The following is a 25,422-nucleotide window of genomic DNA, read 5'->3' on the forward strand; positions in this document are numbered from 1 at the left end:
AAACTTTACTTTTCCAGTTAAAATATATTCTCTTTACACACAGCTCTAAATACTTGCACTGCAAAATAAAATAAAATAAAATAAATAATAAAAACATCATAAATAAAATATTTGCAGTAAAATATCCAAAAATCTCTAGGCTAGTGTTATATATTTTGTCCAGCTGATTACTAACAATATCTCTAATGTTTTCAACTACTTGTAAATCATGAGAAAATTCCCATTCTAAACAGTGACACGGCAGGGGGCAAGGAACTCGACCGGAAGTTGAAGTCGGGTGGGGGCTGCCATCTTTTAGCAGAACTTCACTTGCGTTAGCATTCCCATTGACTCCCATTCATTTTGGCGTCACTTTGACAGCGAATAACTTTACATCTGAGGCATTTAAAGACTCCGTTTGTCCATTATTTATTTCTAAAGATGCACGACCATGTACAAAGGGCTCCATTACCTTCTATGTTACATTATGGCCCCGTATAAACAGTTTTTGTAAAAAATAGGCTAACGATTGCGTCATAACCACTCAACTCTCTGTCGCATTACCGTACAGACAGGATGAGAAGCTCGCAGGCAATTAACTTAATATGGCGTACTGGCGTTACATTTTAAAATACTATACAAAATAATTTATCAGAATACTTATTCCTGCTCACTCACGACAAAGAACTCCCCGCTCAAGCTCGCCGTCTCTGCAAGATTAACGATGGCAGTTTGCACGCACAGCCACTTAGAAGATTTACATCTGTCAGACAGGTTGCTGAGGTCGTCAAGCTACGTTTGAGTCTGCGCGTCAGAAACGGAAGTGCTAAAAAACGCTAAAAATGGGCGTCACTTGTCTCAATTGAGTTCCAATGGGGTCGCTGTGTCCATTTCTTTTACTGTCTATGTGACACGGGGCAGTGCAGTCGCCTGTCAATGACGTTAGTTACCCTTTGTGGCCGCCTTTACTGACGTAGAAACCACATGACAACAGTGTCGTGGACAAATGAGGAAGTAGCTTCGTGACAAACTTCAACTAGAAAGAGATGCTGACCTCGCTTGTGTTTTACTCGACAGGTGAGTTGTTTTTATTCGTATCTTTACAGAAAACGTATGCTATTATAACGATCAACATGATTAGTATTATGGGGCATACACGCCAAACACGCGGCATCGCATCTCTAGACCCACGCGAGGACGTGTCTGATCCATCGTCTGATCGCGTCTTTGCATTGACTTTGTATGCAATCTACTCGCGCAAAACATTGAACTCGCGATAAATCCATGATTTATCTTTCCATCTGATGGCCGTCAGCGGTTGGGTAGAAGACAACAATTCCCATCATTTCATGCTCCTTCTTAGCGCCATCAAACCACTCCATTGTTATTGTTTTGGTAGTGTGCCCTCTAGTGGCAGGTCCTACAACCTGTACCTTTAAATTTCATGCCATTTTTTAAGTATAAACTAATTTGGTTTTCAAACTAATGATCTGCTGCACATTTTATAATATAGAAATGTTAGTAATTTAGTAAAAGTTATAGCAATTTAGTTGATTAAAAAAATACTATTGTAGTTGAACAAACAAAAACTAACAAACAAACAAATAAAGGAACAGCTGATTTTTTTTATAAAATAAAATAAAATAAAATAAAATGTATTCTAGTTTTCCATTAAAAATATCAACAAATCCTTAAATTTTCTGTAAATTCTGCAAGAATTCTGCTCTCTGTAAATTTTGCAAGAATTTATTTTAGATAATCTTAAATTACATTCCCTATTGGCCTCATAAATCTCACTACATATTCTAATATGCATGCTAAAACATTTAGAAGAGAATAACAAATATTTTGACTGAAAATTAGACAAAATATAAGAAAATGATCTACAGTGTAACATTATTCATATGTATATGTATGGTTGTTTTAAAAAAATATTTCAATATTTCCTGTGAAAACCTTATTTTCTCATTTTGATTAGAAACTTTTACTGGAAAACATGACAAAATGCTTATTAAAAAGATGATTTTTACAGTGTCATTAAATTATAATGGCATATAAATGTATTTTATATATATACATGTATATTTTGACTATAAATGTAGTGTCTCGGTGTCCATTTGAATTATGTAGCATATAAAACTATCTGAGACATAGTTAGATAGCTGCCTTGGGACAGATGAGAATGAGCATAAATGTTTCAGACAAGAGTCATGCAGTGCATTGGCACGGCAGCGCAGCTCAGCTTTCTGTTCAACATGCAGCTGTACACCGGCCAGCATGCAGTTCATGTTCCGTCCTTGTCAATAATTACTTTTGATCTAGATATTATAGTAACAGTGATCATGTGCTAAGAAAAAACTGACATTACAGACAGTGGTTATTTCATGGTGACCACACAATATGATTTGTCATGGAAATAAAAGACTAAATGAAATATCCACCTACACAAGTCTGCTTTGGGCTTAAGCTGTTTAATATCATTGTATTTAGTTAATTTACAATCGATAGTAACAATAGGAATAGGATTGTGGTTTGTGTGCAGAGCTGGGAATGATTTACACCGCAGGGCCTAGATATACCTGTTTCACCTGTACAACAGAGAGGTAGTAGTGAAGCACACGTAACCCTATTGTGTCCAACATAGGGTCGTTTACAGTCTAACCTTGAACATTAACTTGCCACGTTGCAGGATGGGAGGATCTCTGCAAGTTAAGGGCGTTGTTGAGTCAACATCTGAAGAATTACAACATACTTACGCATCTTGCAACAACAAAAGCTTCAATGCTAGGATTACAATTGGTTTGAATGTTGTGTGATTTATACTTTTTTTATATAATAAAAACCTGCAGTATTCCATTGGCAAGCACTGTTCTTATTTGCAGAATTCTCTTTATAAACAATATCTTATTTTTTGTTTGTTTGTTTGTTTTGTATTCTCTACAGAGGATGAGGTTTTTCATTTTGGTCTGTGGTTTTCCATGTTTTCACTGAAACTGATGAGATGTTAAAGCTTCATGACTGCTATGACGATGTCAGAAATATTATAAGATATGTGCTGATATTTAAACAGCAACAATCAATCAATCATTTTTATTTAATCCATTCTTAACTTTTCAACCATGGGCTTCATGGGTTTGAGTTTCTGAAGGTCTTCCTGTTTGGAGAAGATAAAACGTACAGAACTGAAAGGAAATTGCATGCCCTTTTTAAGTATTAACTAATTTAGTTTTCTAACTAATGATCTGCTGCACATTTTATGATATAGACATGTTAGTAATAGAGCTTTTTCACATTTCCGGGTTTCTCAGCAGCGGAAGTCGTCATGTTTGGGTTAACTTCGAGAGCAGTGAATGGGAGAATATTACCACTAGTATATATTTTTGCATTCTCATTTGCTCAAAAAGAAAAAAGAAAAGCTTGATGATAGTGTTTTCACGAGTTTCAAAAAAAAAAAAAATCAAATTGTGAGAGACTGATAACAGCAGTCAGAAGAGAGTCCCTCTTATAGACCCTGCATTTAGAAAGACCTTCTCTTTTTTTTTCTTTTTTGATGCAAATGTGATATAATACATAGCATAGTGTTATAAATGTACATTTATAAAAAAATCAAAATATAAAAAATTTGAGGATAAAATTTTTGATTATTATTATTACAAGTATAAACAATTAACTTCAACAATTAAATACAACATTGGATGTAATTATGGATACGGAAATAATAAAAAACATAAAACAAAGAAATACAGACGTAGCCTGGGTTAATATTTTCCAATGTTATAATTAGGCAGTTCAAGTCAAAACTTTTGAGGATTTACGATGCTAATGCCCGTTATCAGTCTTGTGAAAAGGGTCCATTTAGTAAAAATTCTAGTAATTTAGTTGTTTCTTAAAAAAAATACAAATGCTCATCTGGATAAACAAAAAAGTAACACACACAAAAAAACAAAACAAACAAAAAAAAACTGTTGATTCTCAATAAATAAATAAATAAATAAATAAAATATAAATAAATAAATAAAATTTGGTAGTTTGATAAACAAACAAACAATGGTTGATTCTCAGAAAATAATGTAATTGCACAATTGAACAAACATGCATTCAACCAAACAAACAAACAAACAATTATGCCTGAAACAAAAAAAAGCATGATTGGACATACAAAAAAACTAATAATGGTTGATTATCAAAAATTATAATACAGAAAAATGTATATACAAAAATATACAATTTCAACTGAAAACAATTTCCTTTAAAACAAACAAACAAATAAATAGACAAAAAGATAAATAAATACACAATAAATATATAAATAATGATTGATTCTTGAAAAAAATTGTTGTACTAAGGAAATCTTTTAAAAACATTGAAATCACAGTGTGAATATTAAATAAGACACACAGGCTCTTCTTGAGTGTGTGCAGCTGTAATGCACGCACATTGAACTCCCAGACTTCCCATAATGCTCCAGTCACGTGGCCCACTTTATGAAGCCAGACTGTCAAATCTGAAACTTCCTGGGGTGCGATGCAGTACATGCAAGACCATGACATTTACTTCAGCCGTGTAACTCGTCAAAAGATCGCGCGTTTGTAAGGAGTCGAGCTACTTAAAGCGATTAGCGTGGGCAGTAGTGTGTGTGTGTGTGTGCGTGCGTGTATGTGTGTGTGGAGGAGTAGAGCGGGTTTGTTGTTTGAGGAGGATGTGTGTGTGCTGACAGCGGCACGAGCGGCGAACCAGCAGCTCCTTATATCTGTGGAAGAGCACGGCATGAAGAGATCAGGTAAGATCATCAGGTGTTTAGTTACACCAGTGTCGTGTGTGTGTCTGTCTGACTGTGCGATATAAAGTTGTTTTGCATGTTAAAGGGCCTGCAGTCACAACACTGATACATTCGATGATTGTTGTTTTGATGCTCGTGATCCATACACACTCATGTTTTTACTCAGAAAGTCGCTGCTCAGTTGTATTGATCTTTGTATTTTGGATTATATGTGTTCATATGTTATGTACGGTCAATATGTTACGAGTTAGCCTACTTATATTAATAGTTTGATGATGCTTCTACTGTATCTTTACGAAACGATCTAGATCTCAGATTACAGTGTGTCTGTCTTCTTGAAAAAAAGTATTGTGGTGGTACGATGGTATAGTCATGGTAATACCATTGTGCTATATATATATATATATATATATATATATATATATATATATATATATATCATGCTTTTGAATTATCATATGCATGCATAGCAATTCAAGCTTTTAAAGAATGGCATTGCATCGTGGTAGATGCATCATGGTACCACCTTGTTTTCTGTTCTACCATATTCTTTGTACTTCTGTGTGTATTTGGGCATGTCTGATCTGATTATGTGAATGATGTTGAGAGAGTCAAAATCCATTACTTATTTGGCATAGCTGCTTATTATTTAGGAATTTTCCATTCTTAATCTTCTGCTTCTCCCATTTCCTCTCAAAATGTTTATTTATTAATTTTTCACCAGTCCAGCCAGGCTGGGTGGACAACATAAACGGCCAAGAGTAGTCAGCCATCTTTGGCTGGTTTAAAATGGTGTTTCCAGCATGGTTGTAAAAAATACTACATAATATATTGTAATTTTTTTTTAATTTAATTTAAAAAGAATCCATATTTGCAGTTTGTTTGATGAGTATGGGTTTGAAACTGAAATTTTTTTGAGAAATACTTCAAATAGCTCTCAATAGAACTAGAAATATAGATAAAAACATTTATTTTCTACTTTTCTCAAGTTTAATATATTTGAAAACACATGTTGAGTATGATTCATTGAGTTTACAAAATTTTGTTGCAAGTGGTTGCAATCAATTTATTTTAGCTACATTTAAATAAATAAATTTGACTAATTTTCAACATGTTTTTATTTTTTAAATATAGCTGAGATAAAAAGTTTGTAACCACTTACCTCAGTGTATGTTATGGTTTGAGGACCAGTGGTTTTAGGGGGAATGTGCAGAAGTGTGATGCTACATTTTGATAAAGAGAAAACAGAAGGAAATGCAACGTGTATGCTAGTGATTAAAGTGGATGTGGCATGTAAAGTTTTGAAAAAAATCAGACAAACGAAAGAGAACAAGCTGTGAATAGAGAGCACTTGTCAGACAAGTAAATCTGGATGTTTCAGACATTCTGGGTTGGTACTAACTGACCTAATTTCATTCAAGTCATGAGAGTCTGTTAGAAATGTTCATTATATGAGCAATTATTGCTTTCACCAGGAACTGTTACACATAGACTAATGCACAGATGTTCTGACTGCTGATCCACAGCAAAATCCATCTTACTGTAAACAGCATTATGAAAATGTTCTGACTAAACTCTCCCTGGATGACTGTACACACACTGGTTGCCTCATTTTCTCCTTCTTATTAATACAGCACACAAATTACTATTCTGTCATCATTTTACTTGTCCTCATGATCTGTATGTCTTCTGCGGAACACAAAAAGAGAAGTTTAGCAGAATGTCTGATCTTCTCTCTTCCACAAAATTATATTTTTTAAAGTACTAAGCATGACATTTAAACCATTATTCACTGACAATTTGGTCTTGACAACTGCAGTCATTATTCATCTTCGCTGTATGCATTTCTCCTTTTATGTAAGAAGGTAAAACCAGTTTCGAAAGACATAAGACTGTTGTTTTCAAACGCTTTTGTGCACCAAACCACTTTTTGAACCTACAATTTAAAGGTAATAATGCCACAAAGGTGATACTCAAGCTTCTCAACCCTGAAGAGCTGAAGTTCCTCAGCTTTCCCACATCCATCCAGCCTATCAGGTTTAATACGGAAGTTTTTATGGGTGCCCAGTCAAGGGTTGCTTTCAAAGAGCTCTCCATTCTGTAAGCCCAGAAAGCTTTTGTCCCTTGGCTTGTGACCAGTCTTTTGGAAAGGGCAGCTTTTACATCTTCGAAAGAGCTAAGTAGCAGAAGAAAACACATAAATGATAAAAAATAAATAAATTGGGGCAGCAGTCTTCAATTCATAAATATCAATAATTATAAGGGAATAAATAAATCTTTGTTAAAATAAATACACTTTTATGTGTGTTGGCAAAAAAAAAAAATCATTCGATTGGTATTAGTTTATATATAATTTCTCTTATAACGATGGAATGCATGAAACTAATGAATGAAAAAATTAAATTGTTATATATCTGACAGTTTTTTATGAGTAGATGTTTCATACCAGGCATTTGGTTTCAACACTAGGTGTACAGTTAAACCTATACGTGTGGGGCTATTTTTATAGAGCAGTGAAAGCAATTTAAAACAAGCCGATAGATATTTATAGCATCTAGTCTTCTCACTCTTCTCAGAATGTCCTGAGTTTGTTTTTCATAGATATCTTCCCCTCTTTTTGCCTGCTCTTGCCCACATTCATAGAGTAGTTAAGCCATTAGCTGTCTACTGCCAAACATTTAAACCACAGACTCCCAAATATCTGAAGTGCATTGATGGTCCATGTAGATTATTTAGTGTGCGGTTTTGTTGCGTATATATATGTGTGCGTAAGCGACATTCATCATTCAATGGGGTTAAAAGGTTAAACGTGTCGTGATTGAGGAATGGGATTACTGTCTCAGACTGTCTGTCTGTCACGACCACTGTTCAGCTAAATCCCTGCCTGCTGAAATATTAATGCAGCTCAATTATGTGATTACTCCGTTACCCTCAGCTGATGATAGATTGTCTGTATTCAACCCCTCACATTCAGCTTCAGTGATTGGAGGTGGCGGTTAGCACGAGGGCTTCGGTCAAAACAGCCGTAAAATTGGTGCATCTGAATAATTCTGCCAATTTTTGTTCTTGCTATTAATTTGAATGAATATGAAATCTTTGTAAATTGCTGGTTCACTCATCACTTTTCCAGTAGGCAAAGTGTTATTGGCAATTTACTGAATTGCATACAGTACTGTATTCCATTTCGATTGTTTTGTAGATATTTTGTTAACGGTACAGTTTTTAGGATGCTTCATGTGTGAAAAAGGTTTTTCAGATAATTTTATAGTACCGTAAAAGAAATAATAAGCATCAGTGACCCAGGTGATCTTGCACGTAAGCAGCCTATTGCATAATCTGTTTAATATATGTTAAATATGTATATTTACTCCTTGTTTTCTACTTGTGTTTGAAAACAGAAACAGTGTAATATTCATTGACAAGGCCCTCAGTATATCTTTCCAGAATATGCATCAGTCTGTCACTAATCTGAACTTCTGTTTCTTGGCTTATCCTTCAGTAAATTGGGAGTCTGGGGCTCTTTGACTGGTGCTGTTGTGATGAAGATCCGCTGGTCGAGGAAGGTGGCTCTCCTGGCCAAGGTCTGCTTCCTCTTTTCTCTGCTGTGGCTCTTCTACCTTCTTTTAGTCCGTTCGTCCCCCCCGTCTCTTCCTGATAAAGATGGTCAACACGACATCCTGGTCCGGGATCTTCCATCCATCAAGAAGGAAGAGGAGGACTCCGACAGCCTCCAGCGACCCGTTTATGAGAAGCTCGCGCCAGACAACAACGCTCCTGGAGAATATGGCCGAGCCACTCGACTCACCCTCAACGATGAGGAGAAGAAAGAGGAGGAGGCCACCATTGAGCGCTACGCCATCAACATCTTCATCAGCGACAAGATCTCTCTTCATCGCCATATTCAAGACAACAGGATGCATGAGTATGTCTGTCACACTGAGGGACTCATTACACACCCTACCACCTAGCAACACCCTAGAAACCACATAGTTACATGGTAAAAACACTGTAGTAAATGTGGCCCTGTCAACCACAGAGAACACCTTAGCAAACACAGAGAAACATGAAAAATTCTTTGAGCACTTTAGTAACTGGCAACCGTCCAAAATACTCTAGCGACCACACTGCAAAATGAACCTTAGTAACTCGATAGTAAAGCCCTGGCAACCAGATAGCAATGTCTTGGAAATAATTCAGAAGACCCTAGAAACTGCTTAGCAACATTCTGACAACACCCAGTATACCTTAAAGGGTTAGTTCACCCAAATATTAAAATTATGTCATTAATGACTCACCCTAATGTCGTTCCAAACGCGTAAGACCTCCGTTCATCTTCAGAACACAGTTTAAGATATTTTAGATTTAGTCCGAGAGCTCTCAGTCCCTCCATTGAAGCTGTGTGTACGGTTTACTGTCCACGTCCAGAAAGGTAAGAAAAACATCATCAAAGTAGTCCATGTGACATCAGAGAGTCAGTTAGAATTTATTGAAGCATCGAAAATACATTTTGGTCCAAAAATATCACATTTATTCAGCATTGTCTTCTCTTCCGGTTCGGTTGTGAGTGCATCTTCTGTGAATGTTGACGTACGACGCTGCTGACGTGTTTTCTGGTGTGCCCAATAACAAAGATATCATGTCAGCAGCGCCATACGTCAACAGCGCCACTGCAGTGTTGTGAACGCACTCACAACAGACCCGGAAGAGAAGTCAATGCTGAATAAAGTCGTCATTTCTGTTATTTTTGGACCAAAATGTATTTTCGATGCTTCAAAAAATTCCAACGGACCCTCTGATGTCACATGGACTACTTTTAAGATGTTTTTCTTACCTTTCTGGACATGGACAGTATACCGTACACACAGCTTCAATGGAGGGACTGAGAGCTCTGAGACTAAATCTAAAATATCTTAAACTGTGTTACGAAGATAAACGGAGGTCTCACGGGTTTGGAACGACATGAGGGTGAGTCATTAATAACATAATTTTAATATTTGGGTGAACTAACCCTTTAATAACTATAGACCATCCCGAGCACCCTAGCATAACAACAGCTGCATAACAAGATTTACAACACCTTTATAACTGTATAATGCAGTGCCATAGCAACCACCCAGAGCACCCTAGCAACTGCACGGCAGCATGTGACTGTATAGCAAAGCCCTGGCAACTAAGAATAACATTAAGTCCTCCGTTCTTGCCATTGCAATGACATTTATGAAATGTAGTTCTGAAAAATGATGCTTTTCCCCTTCCTGAAAAATTGAAATGATGTTCTGAATAGTGATTGCCTCAGGTGATTTCTACACTTCACCTTTTTACAAATGTTGTCTGTTGTCTGACATGAACTATTGCCTGCAGCCAGACAACATGATTAAAAAACCAACAACAATAGAAAACAAAGCTGGGAGGGTTCCTCCGAAATGCAGTGCTTTTGTATGAGAGTAATTGTTTCATGGCTCTTGTCACACAATAACAAGTAGGGTTCAAGCTGCTGCTAAAAAAAAAAAAGAGAAAGCGTCCCCTTGGAAGACGCGAGGAGTGAAACAAATTGGATGCGTTTTTTTTTCCTCCGCAGTCTTTCAACTGCGCTCCGGTTGCCACATCACAGGCTCTTCTGGAGATCACACATGGCAGTAGCACATTTCTTGGAATCAGCAGGGATTTTTTATCTGTTGATGTGAAGTTCTTTTGCTTGCTTTCTGAAATAACTTTCAGGCAAGTTAGTTCTTGTCAAAGACTTAAGCATTACTGCCAGAAATGTTATGCTCTGGATTTTTTTCTTCCCCCCTTTGTAGGGGTAATTATTGAATATTTGCTTAAATGTAGTTGCTGTCATTGAGTCTAGAGATATTTGCGGTGAGTTTGAAGAGAGTTCAAGAACCTTCTCTGGAACATTATGACTCACTTTATTCATAATCCCAGCTGAATCTATTTTTCAATGCCCCATCTTAATACTGTCTCCCCTAAACTAAAAGAAGCAATGCTACCAACATAAGACTGTAAAACATTGTAGCTTTTCTAGTGTAAAAAGCTCCAAACATTAGTGGTGTAATGAGACTAATTTATTATTATTATTTTAATTATTATTATTGTCAAATTTTCTTACAGAGACCAACTTTAAAGCTGAACGAACAAGGTGATAATTGAACATGCAGATCTGATTGATTTTAGTGAATGTATTTGTTCGACTATTTCATTAATGAACAGTTAAAATTATTTATTGATTAATTTGAGTCATTAGATGTTCTTTTTGGTAGCAGAATATTTTGTTAAACTCGCACCAAAATTATTATTAATCAGTCCTATACATTTGTATTGGCTGAATGCTGGTAAAATAGCTTTATTGTAGAATAAATTGTAAGTCTCTAATGCTCTCAAGACTGCAATTATTTGATCACAGATATTGTAAAAACATTGAAAATGACTGTTTTCTGGTTTTAAATATTTTTTTTAATGTATTTTACAATTTATTTGACTAATAATGTTATTGCAAGTTGAATTTCAACAGCCATTATCCCAGTCTTCAGTGTCATGTGATCCTTCAGAAATAAATCTGATATGCTGATCTGCTGCTGACAACATTTTTTAAATACATTTTTTTGGTGAATAGAAAGTTCAAAAGGCCAGCATTTAACGGTAATCTTTTGTAACATTATAAATGTTTCTACTGTTACATTTGATCAATTTAATGCATCCTTGCTGAATAAAAGTATTAATGTCTTTCAGTTTTGAATGGTAGTGTACATCAAATAATGAGTTACCTGCAATTTCAAAGTACAGTTTACTATCGTTCCATCTTTGTATTAAATGGTATGAAGCTGGTTTCTCAGAATGCTGTAAAGACCTCTCTGGCATGTCTGTTCATCTCCCACCTCTCATTCAACTCTCTCTGTTTACAGAGAATCTGTCTCTCAACCAGAAATTGTCATTACAGATTCTGGATTTGAGGAATGAAGCTCAAAGAAAAGAAGACAAAACACTTTTGTTTTATGAATTGAAAGTGACTTTTATTAAACTCCACCTGCATCGTTTCTGAGCCAGATTCTTTCTTTACACCATAATAATTAATAATTGTCATGCAAAATAGTATATGCAGTCAGTCAGGATAACAAGAAAATATGGTGTCAGTTTCACAGCATTGTCAGGTTCTTCTATGTTTTAGATGTTCACATTTGCACTTCGTCATGTGTAGTGTGTAACTCTCAGGAAACTGCTTGTCTAAACCACATGTTTTGAATACCAGCCAAATTTCTTAACCGTCTGATGAGTTCTTGCTTTTTTTTTTCCAATGCCAGATGCAAAGCTAAGAAATACAACATCCGTCATCTCCCTACAACATCAGTGGTAATAGCGTTTTACAATGAGGCCTGGTCCACTTTACTCAGAACCATCCATAGTGTGCTGGAGACAACACCAGCCATCCTACTGAAGGAGGTCATACTTGTGGATGACTTCAGTGACAGAGGTGAGGGGACACTTTCTAGCCAATTTTCAGAAATTCGCTCATAAATGTACAATTCCACCAGATTAATTTAAAGCCTCTTCCATCCTAGAAGATTTGTGTTGTCCTGATTGGTGAGCATTACCACAACCAGTTAACCGTTCCATATATTATTTATTTTTTTATGGGGGGTGCTACACTAATGAATGACGGTTGATGAATAATAAAACCATTGCAAAAACAATTCTATTTACTTTTACGTAATGTTGATTTACTTTTAAAAGATGAACAATTTTAATGATTAACCAACTTAAAGCTGCAATCGGTAACTTTTGACACTTTTTGGTTAATAAACAGAACTGCTTGCGTCTTGCTGAAGAACATTGTAGCCGGAACTACTTCTCTCTGTTTATGTCTATGAAGAATCACGAAGGTACTGGGTTACTCTGCCGCAGTACTCCTGAAGCAATCTAAAATAGTCCCAATAAAAACATTAGGTATTATTATAGGCTTATTATAGGTGTACCCTAGTGATTCAGGACAGGCTAAAAACACTTTGGAAAATGGAATCATGGTGTACTCTCTTATTATATATATTTTGTAAATTTTGAACACAAAAAAGTTACGGACCGTGGCTCTGATTGGTTATTTCTTATCGGGAGTGGTGTATTTCTGCAAATGGCATTTTTTAAATGTTGTTCATTACATTTTGAATCTCTAACTGCAATATAATAGTCTGTGAAGCTGATATGTAAATATTTATTTCATTTAAATACAGCCAAATACAAGCAGTATTTGCATTAAAGTATGCTCGCACATTTTCCCGTGTTTGCATATTTTATGCTTTCTTTGCAAAGCTCTGGGTAGCAAGTCAGCTAATGATATTATTTCATAGATTTGCTGAAATAAAGCTCAGTCCAGATGTCTCTAGTAAATCGGTTGATTTCCTGTGATCTTGCCTTTATCTGTTTGATCCCGATAAAAAAGGGTTCAGATTTGCTTTTGTATGAATGGCAGGCTACCTGAAGTCACAGCTGGCTCAGTATGTCAGTAACCTGGAGCGCGTTCGTCTCATTCGCACCAAAAAAAGGGAAGGTCTGGTACGGGCCCGGCTCATTGGCGCCACCTACGCTACGGGACACGTTCTCACCTTCCTTGACTGCCACTGTGAGTGTGTGCCTGGCTGGATCGAGCCCCTACTGGAAAGGTGTGCTTTTAAAAAGAAATCCAATTCAAATGCATCATATAAACACTTGTGATGTTAATTTATTATAATTATGTATTGTCTAATTCCTCAGAATTGCCCAGAATGAGAGCACCATCATATGTCCAGTGATTGACACCATTGACTGGAACACATTTGAGTTCTACATGCAGACAGATGAGCCGATGGTGGGCGGCTTTGACTGGAGGCTGACATTCCAGTGGCATGCTGTGCCTGAAATCGATCGCAAGATACGCAAATCCAGAATTGACCCCATTCGGTTGGTTTCTGCTCAGCTTGTCCAAATCCAGCTTTGCTATGTGGTTTTCTTGGCCATTTTAAAAAAACAATTAATTGCTCATGTTTATTTCCTCTATTTTTACAACTCGATTACTTTTGCTGTCATCTGAAAGTTAACATTTAATATACTGTTGATTTAATAACACCGTTACATGTCATATTTAGGAAATTATTCTAACTGTACATCCTAATGTTGTGATGTCTTAATTCACAGATTTTAGTGTGTTTTTCTTTTTTTTTTTTATAGACAAAATGGTAATTTAATATTGGTAATTTATCGGTTGTCAGCCATAAGTCATAAAGCCAAAATGTTCATTTTGGAGCATTGCTAAATTATATTCATAAGGGTTTGGAATGACGTGAGTTAACTATCCCTTAAATACATGTGGGTCTCTCGTTCTTCCAGTAAAAACTTTCAAAAAAAAAGTTATTTTCAGAAGGAAATGGACTGAAATTGGATTGCAGTGATAATGTGCTGATTCAATTCCCTTGCAGTTCAGTGAAAAGACTATATTCTAATTTTCGGACCCAGGGGTATTTTTCAAATACTGTCCAGTTCAGCGCTAGATTTCTCTCAAGGCTCGTCTGAGGGCAGACCAGAGGTGCTCGCTGAAAACTAAGAAGCACTTACCTGCTAGAAAATTGGTGCTAAGGAATATCTCTGATGATTTGCCAATGCTCTGCTGCTTTTCATTTCTCAGGTCTCCCACTATGGCAGGGGGCCTATTTGCAGTCAGCAAGGCCTACTTTGAGTATCTGGGCACTTACGACATGGGCATGGAGGTCTGGGGAGGAGAGAATCTGGAGCTTTCTTTCAGGGTAAGACTCCTGTATTCTGTGTTCACATTACATTCTGATAATTTGCATAGGCGTCCCATTGGAGCATGTCGATGGGTTTTTGGTAGAAAATGAAGATTGATAGCATATACCATGGAGTAATCTGTTATGCATATGGAAACAGGATACAATGCTGTTTCTTCCAGGGCCGCTCATGTATAATTGATGTGCTGTGAATTGTTCCACAGAAGTATGCAGAAGGAAAATAGATGAAAAAGGAATCTTGTTGTTGTTTTAATAGATCTAAAGCAATGTTGTCATGTCATGTTTTATTTCTGACAGGAGGTGCATTCCGGTAAAATCAGGCAATATAAGTTTGTGAACTAAAAATGTTGCATTTGTGTGCAAAAAAAGTTATGCCGGATGAGTCGAATCTCATTAAAGAAAGATTTTTTCAATGTTAAAATTGTATCTATTTTAATATGCAGAAATATATTTCAGTCCTTCTGTAGGTTACCCCCCCCCCACACACACACACAAAAAAAGTGTGAATGATGGCCTTTTGTTTCTCGTCTGGAATAGCCTGACACAGCCTGTTTGAAAATGATTTACTGTTGTATTATTTATTTATTTATAATTATTAACACATATGTAATTACCAAATGCATTTTTTATTTATTCATCATTTTATTTGAATATTTATTCATTATTGTTGTGACACTAGTGGTGCAGAAATGATATACAGTACTTCGCTTTTTTTATTGATTATATTAATAATGTAATATGCAATAAATGTAATACATAATAATATTAATTTATAATTAATAACATAATTTTATTTTACTATTTATTACTTTGTAATATGAAAGTAATATAAAGTAATATAAGTAATAAAGTAATATAAAAGTTTCTTTTTCTTTATATACATTTTGTTCATTTTAAAGAATATTTTGTTTCTTGCAGGTGTGGCAGTGTGGAGGGGCTTTAGAAATTCACCCATGCTCCCACGTGGGTCACGTGTTCCCCAAGAAAGCACCATACTCCCGATCCAACTTCCTTCAGAACACTGTCCGTGCTGCGGAGGTCTGGATGGACTCGTACAAGCAGCACTTCTACAACCGAAACCCTCCAGCACGCAAGGTACACCTCCACAAACTCTCATTGGATGACACTTCTTTAATATCCTGTGCCATTGTGTAATCTGAGGTGTACAGCCGTTGTGCCATTTCCTCATTTAACAGCTTCAGTTGCTGTTAGTGCAAGAGCTGTTCTTAAAATAGCTTACATACACACATAGGGGAAAAAATGTGTATGAGGTAAATAACGTTCAGGTTTTGCTTGAGTGCTTTCGGTTTACAGTATTTGTTCTTCCTTTGGCTGTCTTTGAAAAGCTTATTAGCTGACAAAGATAATAAAACTAGGCCAAACATATATTATATCCCCCTGGCTGAAGGAATCTGGCATGTAACTCCATATGACTCTGTAGAAAATTTACATTATTAATGACGCAGAGCTGTGGTCAAATAATAAATCACTCTCTATGTCATGAGTAAGAATAGTTGACCTCTCTGTTTGGCTGCAGTGAGTTGTTCGTGTACATCATCTGAATGCAGACACACCCTTTAAAAGCCTAAATGAATATGATCATGTTTTGCTGTTGGAGTTGACACTTGGTTAGTTGGAAGTGTGTCGTGGCAGTTCTTGTGTCAACATTACAGGACAGCTAACAGGAGGTAGGTACGTGGCGTTCTGTTTGATAGAAATGTAGTCTAAAGAATGATAACGATATTAGTATCCACACCAGCGAACGATATCGTCTGTATATTCTAAGGGCACACGTGTCTGTCGCTTTAAATTCTCAAGCTTGTTATAGCAGGATGGATTCTGATTGTCTGTCAATGGCTACGTTTACATGCACAATTTTTGGTTCAATCGGGCTGAATGCATTGCGATTGATGAATCCGAACGTACGTTTACATGAACGCTAAATAAAGTGATTGGTAAAGTTACGTTATTTCTGCATCATTGCACACGCGCAGTTCTTTTAGTTTCATGGTTCAATCTGATCGAGTGTTTACATTCACTCTCTTACAGAATTAAAAGAGGAATAATCCACCCCCTTCAATCCGATCGAAATTTGAATTCCCATCGAACTCAGTTGGATCGATTAAGGTGTTTACATGAAGGCTTTTCAGTCCGATTGAACCGTCAGTCCCATTACAAACGGTTTATTTGGTTGCATGCAAACATAGCCATTGCTTGTATCGCTCATCAGCTGGAAAAAAAATTGCTCTGGAAGTGATTCCAATGATATCTTTTCTCTGTGCCTTTATCTTTACAGTTGTGGTGTGCACTCTTCTTTATATTTATTAGTTAATATCTTTATAGTTATAGTGCTTGGTTTGAATGGGACTTAAGAACTCCCAACTAGAGTAAAGTACAATAAATTTAATCTTGTCATGCAAGGCCTTTTGTCTTGAGGCCTGATTTTTCTTTGCTCCTGCAGGAATCGTATGGAGATATATCTGAAAGGATTGTGCTGCGAAATCGGCTTCAGTGTAAGAGTTTTGAATGGTACCTGCAGAACGTCTATCCTGGTCTGCATGTACCAGAGGACAGGCCTGGCTGGCATGGAGCGGTATGTCACTAATCGAATCTATTCTGATATCCTCCGGATTGCTTTTTAATGTGATTCTCACTATTTTCCCCCTGGTTTTCCACCTGTTCTGGTTTCTGTTGTAGGTGCGTAGTGCTGGAGTCCACTCTGAATGTCTGGACTATAACGCCCCGGACCACAACCCCACAGGAGCTCACCTGTCCCTGTTTGGCTGCCATGGTCAAGGTGGTAACCAGGTAGCTATCATCAATATTAAGTTCATGATTTCTCTTACTCCAGTGATTTTCAGTTTCTTTCCCTTTGCCCACGTTTTTAGGTAAAATTTTATTTAAAGGTGTCATTGTTAAAATGTAACTATAGATTTAAGTACTGAGTAATATTAATCAACTACATCTACTTACTACATGGTCAGGGTTAGGATTAGGTTCTTGGTATTTCTCATGACTCGTGTGCTATATTTCTAGTCTAGACTGAGAATTCAAATTCAAATATATCATTGTGGTACATGCTTATGTAAGTCCAATGCATATGAGCAGAATATAGTGGAGGAGAATGAGTTAATTGGTTCTCACGTGTATCATTAATAGGCCAATTTGAATCTGAGGAAGTGAATGAGATTTGAGAATAGCCTTCCACAGGGACTGTTACCCCTCAGCCTGACTGGATTAGAAGTGAGCTTTCTATTAATGCCAGAGCTATCGAGTAACTTTAAAAATGAGCATGAGGTGCATTTCACTTCCAGTTATATAACACCTACGACAGCAGATGCAGGAGATCCTTTAGACCCTGTTCTGTGCGTTTGCAGTGAAACAAAGCGAGCTTTATTTGTGCTGAAATATAACCATCCTGAGATGTGCTGGCCTTCATGAGGTTTGCTATTTATCTAGTGTCACTGCTGCTAAAATGAGTGAGTTGCAAAGGATGTATATTTAATGGGGAGGAAGCCTGCAGATGTGTCCGGTGGCTTATGTCACCGCTGTGCATCAAGGGACTCTGAAGCAGCAGCATGTGTGAGTGAAAATCAATGTTTCCACAGCCAAGACTGAACAGAAAACCTTAGCCACTTTTGCTCAAAGATAGATGTGTGTATCAAATATACATGTGGCCAGTGAGGCTAATGGTGACTGAAGTTTGAGCCACATAGGAGCTTTCTCCTTACTGTGCTCACATCACATCTGTCCATCTGAAAAACACTGGAGATCAGTTATTTCTCTAAATAGCTAAATTTTGTAGTTTCTTCCAGCCTTGTTTTGATTCAACCTTTCGAGCCTTTACCCTCGAAGGATCTACTTCCACCTGGATAAATTATATATATATATATATATTCAAAAGAATACTGGAAAAAAATAAAAATGATTATATATCATATAACTTTTTTTTACATTTTATAGAAATAAATTTTTTTCTTGAGCAGTAAATCAGCATTTTACAGTAGAATGATTTCTGAAGGATCATTCCGACACTAAAGACTAAATTAATGATGCTGAAATTTCCATCACAGAAATAAATTACATGTTAAAATATATTACAATTGAAAAGTTGTTTTAAATTGTAATAATAGTTGTCAATATTAATATTATACTGTATTTTTTATCAAATGAATGCAACCTTGTTAAGCATTTAAAATATTTTATAAAAAAAAAAAAATAATAAAAAAAATAAATAATAATAAATAAATAAATATATATATAAATAAATATATATATATATATATATATATATATATATATATATATATATATATATATATATATAATTTTTTTTTTTTTACCAAAATGTAATTGAAATAAAAATAATGAATTTGCAAATAAAATATTATAGTGTATACAAAATTTTAATGTACCAATGAACATTTCTGAGTGGTGAAGCAAACAAATATCATAGTTATGAATTGATTCATTGAAATGGGCTGTTCGCCATCAACAATATATGAGAAAAAAACTGAAATTAAAATGTGCCACAATTATTTTCAAACTAAACGTTATTTCTCTCTGTCTCTCAGTACTTCGAGTACACATCTGAAAAGGAGATTCGGTTTAACTCCGTGACTGAGCTGTGTGCTGAGGTTCAGGATGGAATGACACACATAGGGATGAAGCATTGTCCGCAAGACGGTGCTCCCAGACCTCCCGGCATCATCTGGGAGTTCAGAGACGTGAGTCTGCTCGCCCTCAGCTCACAGGACCATCATATATGTATATCACGTATATCAGATCGGCTATGTTGTTGCATTTCCATGCCACAAATTCCTAATCTAGCATTTGTGTCTTTTCAGGATGGCAGCATATATCACCCTCATTCAAACATGTGTATCACCACATACCGCACGGAAGACGGCCGTGCAGATATCCAGATGAGAAGTTGCTCTCCAGGAGACAAACACCAGCGCTGGAGCTTCGAGTGACTTTAAACCCCATGTGAACTTGGATGTACGTGCAATTATCAAACAGAACGTCACTTCCGGCTTGGCATTAAAAAAAAGGAGCGAAGAAAAGGCAAATAATGGGACCCACCCCTCCATATTGTGCCTTTGCAAACCAAAGTGGACATACTTGTAGTGCCAATTCTTGCGTTTCCTTTTTTAGAGACGTTCAGTGTGCTATTATGAGTACAAAGTGCATATTAATAACACATTGTAGCAAAAGTTTTTGTTTACATTGATGCACTATATGCTTTTAGTGAATCATTTTTAGACTCTGCAGTAACTAACCTTTAGATCTACTGCACAGCAATTTAATTTAATTGTTCCAGAAGTGACTGATTTGAGGATGTTGTGAGTGGGTTTGTCTTGATTGTCAACTGTTGTTCTCCTTTTGTCATTTTTAAGGCTGGTTTGTGTATTACTAGGGTATTTAGGGACTTTTCGTCTGATTTTGTGTTGGCTGCATGGACTATTTTGGCACACTGGTGTTGATGGAACTGTACCAGCATTTTAGTTCTCACTCGCACTTACAGCAGTGTTCGTCGTGTGTTAATAATGTATGTACACTTCAATTTGAAGTAGATTACAGAAACTACTTCAGAGTTGATATGAAGTGTAACGACAATTGTGGACCAAGTTTTTCAAATCCTAAACCGTTTTAGTGGTTTTTTCTCTACTACGCATTTGGGAATTATCCACTTTACCAGTAAATCATTTTCTTAGACACACCAGAAAGTGCCTCTTCAGCCTGACTTTTTAAAAAGGTGCATTTTCCTTCACAAATCAGAGTATTACAGTTCTTTATCATGATGTTGGCCAAAGTAACATTCAGAAAATTGACTAAGTGCTTTTATCACGGGTCTTCCAGCTTTCACACATTCAAAACTGAATAATGCATCAATGCCTTTGGTAAATATCTTGAAAATGCTATATCATAAATAATCGAACATGGATTATTTGCACTAAAATAATGCATTTAAAATGGCAACATGATTTTTTTTCTAGGTCTCATTCTTTGAAATTGTCAGTGAATGAAATGGTTTAAAGGGATTGTGGGAAAGTGAACATGAAATTTGAATTACTACTGATAAAGCACAGTTTGTGGTGATCATGTTTTCCTGATCGACTGTAATGAAGTATTTTTGGAACATGGAAAAAAGTCAAAAGTATTTTTGTCTCAAATTAAATTAAGTTTTAAATGTTACATTGTTGCGGTGGTTTGTTCATCTTGACGGTGTGACCTGTCCTGGACACTGTTGCTGTGCCATCTAGTGGTGAGAAAATAAGATGTGGGATTGGGATCCAAACGGTTTTATTTCCGTGCTTTCCGTTGATATTTGAAAAGGCAGTTAAAATAAGGTGTTCCCTGCAGTTTTATATTTGTGACCAGAGCCTCTTATATAAACCAGATCACGAAGAACTGGTTCTGCCAAGTCAGGCTCAAATGTTTAATGCTTCACTTTCCAGGTGTGCCACGCAACTACATAAATAAAGCTGGAGGTCACCGAACATTGTCATGCTGCATCCATAAACAAAGCTATATTGTCCCCTATAACTTGTGATTGGATTGTGGGCAATGGGTGCGTGATGAATGCCCTTAAACTGATGCCAATTATGTACGCCTCTGTTGTTCCTCTGGGAATATTGCAGCAATGAGTAAGATGGCAATTAGAGATGAAGGACTCGTCACATTTCCCTTGAGGTCTTGCAGTGGTAGTCCAAACAACTTGATTTCCTCTGTTTAAAGCAGTTCTGTTCATTTAGATAGGTGGCAGTTTGCTATTAAAGTGATATCTATTACACAACCCTCATCAGTAATCTTATAAAACCCAATAGAACTTCCATTGTGTTATGAAGTATATACTGTATCAGCCTTTATATTAGACATATGTCTGATTGGACATTTTAGAAAAACTGGTTTAAACTGTGTGTTCATACTGCATGTGGTAAATGACTGTGCAACATTGTGTTCAGTGTACCATAGATTATTACAACACTCTTTGGATCTTTTACAATAAGAGTGTTCAATCAAAAACCTGTGGCACTCAGATTACTATCTAACCTCTCTGACAGCCTAATCAATAATTAAACACATTCATTTGGATAAACATACATTTTGCTTGCTACATGGATCATTTTACATATTAATTATAAAATATTGCCTGGAATTTTTATCATAAATATTTTTTGAAAATAGTACAGTATTTTTGCGGATGTAGATTAAGGTATGGATTTTAAGAAAGTTCTGACAGAAACTACTGATTAATTCCCATCAGTATTTCTAGAAACTGTAGTGACAGTGACTAAATACATGCATAGTATCATCTTGTAATTCATACATTTTTAGTTTTATATTGTTAAGCTGTACAGGAACCTGTATTTTTAAATAATTTTATGACATCAAAGGGAGCAGCCCAATCAAAACGGCTTTCTCAATCAGTTTTTCAAAATGAAAACTTTGGCATAAAGTTTTCACAGCACTAAGTTTGATTTTAAATAACCCAGATGAATGCTGAAAACTAAACTTACAATCTCACTTGAAACCAGTTTCTCTGGTTCAGCAGAATGTACACAAATGTGTCCAAAAATAAATATGGATGATCTTTATCTTAATACAGCACTCCACATTAAATTAACATAGAGATCCAGTTTAAGCACTTTCAAAATATCATTGCTACTACAGTGTTTTATTTATTTTCTGGTAATTTAGTATTATTTATTTAGATAATATCCATCAGGTCACTATAGAAAATGCACAACTGTATCATGATATAAACTCTTACAGGCACAAATTATGCTCCAAAGACTAACACTAATGACATGCAAGTGATTATATGGATTCAATTTTATTTTTATTTAATTAAATGCAAACACACATTTAAAAGAGACAAAACTGTGTAATATGGCACTGAGAAAAGTGATGTCTACATGAATGAACACATATACAGTATACAGTATGACTAAATAGTACATCTACACTACTGAAGATGTGTACACAACAAATATTGGCTTTACAGCACTATATACATACACTACAGTCATGGCCAAACGTTTTGGCAGTTACATCAAGTTTGCAGCTTAAGCAGTTGTGGTGTTCATTCACATTATTATCGGATGCATTTTAAATATCGGCTAAAAGCTTCATTGGCCGTTTTTGATCCTGACACAAAATGAGCAGCTAACATTAATTGACTAATCATATCAGCAGCACATGTAAAAGTGTGAATGAGTACTATTAAGGTGAAATCACTATCATACTAAATAGATTGTAAAAGCAGACTGATTGCTATAAAAGGAGGGAAGAAGCACTTCCAATCATTGGCTGCATCCGAAAACTTAGGCAGGTGACTTGCTGCCTTGCTGTCTAATCAGTCAATGATATTGCAGGCAGCGTTTTTCCAGAAGGCACCTCAAGAAACTGATTTCGGACAGGCTTCTGAGGCGGAGTAATGGTTTAATGATCTACAGTAAAATATAGAGAGCTTTGGTAAAAACTAAGTGGATATTTCATTACTGCAATATTAATTTCTCGCTAGAAATTACATAAAAAGTGTAAAACGTTGTTCAGAAACATACATTTACACAAAAAACTGACCACCGACCGCAACTTTCAGACGCCATCTTTATTTTTTGGCTTAACTCTCACAGAATGGAACGCACAGGATTGTGGGATATCAAAGGCAGCGAAGGATACATCTATGCTGCCTTCAAAAACCGGCCAGATGAAGGCATCTCAGGAGACAGGAAATGAAGCTGACAATTGATTACGGACGTGTCTTGATGCCTTCCTACCTTGGAATGCCACCTCTGAAGGCAGCATTTTTCAGTTTTCGGATGCACCCATTGTGTTCTTCTGAGCTATGATTACCTCCAAAGAAACATGTGCAGCTGTCATCGTGTCGCATCAAAATGACCTCACATGCGAGGAAATTGCTACAAAGAATATTGCACCAGAAAGAACTGTTTATCGAATCATCAAGAACTTCAAGGAGAGAGGTTCGACTGCAGTGAAAAAAGTCTTCAGGACGTCCCAGAGTGTCCATTAAGCACCAGGACCGTCTTCTCTGGAGGAGTCAGAATCGTGTCTCCAGCAGTGAAGAGCTTGCTCAGGAACGGCAGCAGGTTTGTGTGAGAGCATCTGCACACACAGTGAGGCCAAGACTTTTGGACAACGGCCCGATGTCAAGAAGGGCAGCAAAGAAGCTACTTCTCTCCAAGAAAAACGTCAAGGACAGACTGAAGTACAAGGATTGGACAGTTTTTTTTCTTTCTCTCTCTCTCTGCTGAAGCTCCCTTCCGACTGTTTGGGACATTTGGGAAATCGATTGTTTGGAGAAGAAAGGGTGACCCTACCATAAGTCCTGTGTTGTTTCTATCGTCAAGATGAACTATTAAAAAGTTAGGCTGGTTCTGAAATGTGAATGAGTCAGTATTATTTTAATCATACATGATTTTACATATTAACAATGATTTTCACATTACAATGTTTATGAACGTTGACCGGCTCTTATATCTTGTCATAACTGTGTTTATAAAGCGTACATGCACTAAAAGGATTTGGATTAGCGCTCTGTCACAGTGTGTGAACCCTAAGACTCTCTGTGATTTGACCTGGATTTCTTTCTTCATGCCTCTTCCAGTTCTGCTGGCCTTATCTGACAAACAAGCCTGCTAATCTGATCACGCAAATCCCTCTCTACTTCAATCTACATCCCTGCTCAGTGCTCAGACCTGCAGGACGTGCCACTGTATGGCTGTGGCTCAAAACCAGTAAATGTTGGGGCGAATGTATTTAAAGAATATTTATGTGTTCACTGAACTGTTCTCTTCCAGGGATTCCTACTGGACACACTGACAGGGATAAAACATTTTATAACATAAACAGTATAAAAAATACAAAAAATAATACAAAAAATGTTTTGTGAATTTCATTTTTTTTAAAGCAAAAGTGAAAGCATTAAATGTTATCTAATTGTGGTTTGACAGTGAAAGAAACACTTTCAATGACCATCTCGTCGTCACAGAGTCCGAAACAAAATAGCATTGATCTCAAATTTCATTAGCTATTTTCAGGGTTTTCACAAGATTATTTAAATATCTGATGCAATGGTCTTGTATGGATTGTGATACTAGTTTACTGGAGGTTGAGTTTTTTTGACAGCATCCTCATTTTAACAGAAGTGACTAAAACTTTTAACAGCAGGCTACTGTAGCTTTTCAGGTTGGTTTCTTGAAGCATCTTGGAGGCATTGCCACAGTTCTTCTGGATTTATTGTCTCAGATTTGTCTTCTTCACATCATTTCAGACAAACTAAATAAGATCTCTATGTGAAGCACTGGCTGCTGTGCAAATCAAAATCTCACTGGGTTTTCAGAGGTTAATGGCAAAATAAATGCTTGGAAATGTAAACAGATATTTTCTACTGTCAAACTGCACTAAAATATATAAATAACTGATTTAAAACCATTGTTAGTTGCTGAAAATATTAGCGTTCAAATCATTTGGGCCACCACTGAAGACCTGCGCATTATTTTTCCACAATCTAAATTGATATCGAGTTAAATCCGAGTTGAATTAAAAAAGTTAGCTAATAAATGTGTTCCTGTAGCTCAACAAACAAGCAAGCGCAAGGTTGGGGGTTCGATTCCCCGGGAACACGTGATATGTTAAAATTGCTAGCCTGAATGCACTGTAATTCGCTTTGGATAAAAGCGTCTGCTAAATACATAAATTTAATTTAATGTAAATTTAAATGTAGCTTTCCTGTTTTGCATAAAGCCTACTTTACTTTGACGTCTGTGAATATGAATAGTGGAACATGTATCTTCCGTAGTTTTATATAGTTGCTGTAGATAGATATACGTAAGCGGAAAGCATTTGTCTTGACTTCACGCTTCT

General features: G+C 36.3%; 1 protein-coding gene across 1 annotated transcript; it reads left to right on the forward strand.

Annotated features, from left to right (window-relative positions):
• Window positions 1-4,445: 4,445 nt before the first annotated feature.
• Window positions 4,446-20,727, forward strand: poc1bl (POC1 centriolar protein homolog B (Chlamydomonas), like). The gene is made up of 11 exons (XM_052585004.1): window positions 4,446-4,759; window positions 8,259-8,681; window positions 12,058-12,227; window positions 13,221-13,410; window positions 13,502-13,687; window positions 14,409-14,526; window positions 15,448-15,624; window positions 16,991-17,122; window positions 17,227-17,337; window positions 19,104-19,256; window positions 19,377-20,727. The coding sequence occupies exons 2-11, from the start codon at window positions 8,299-8,301 to the stop codon at window positions 19,503-19,505; spliced, it is 1,749 nt and encodes a 582-aa protein (XP_052440964.1). The 5' UTR covers window positions 4,446-4,759; window positions 8,259-8,298; the 3' UTR covers window positions 19,506-20,727.
• The last annotated feature ends 4,695 nt before the right edge of the window (window positions 20,728-25,422 follow it).

Source organism: Carassius gibelio, chromosome B19, assembly GCF_023724105.1.
Source record: "Carassius gibelio isolate Cgi1373 ecotype wild population from Czech Republic chromosome B19, carGib1.2-hapl.c, whole genome shotgun sequence".
NCBI classification, from domain to species: Eukaryota; Metazoa; Chordata; class Actinopteri; order Cypriniformes; family Cyprinidae; genus Carassius; species Carassius gibelio.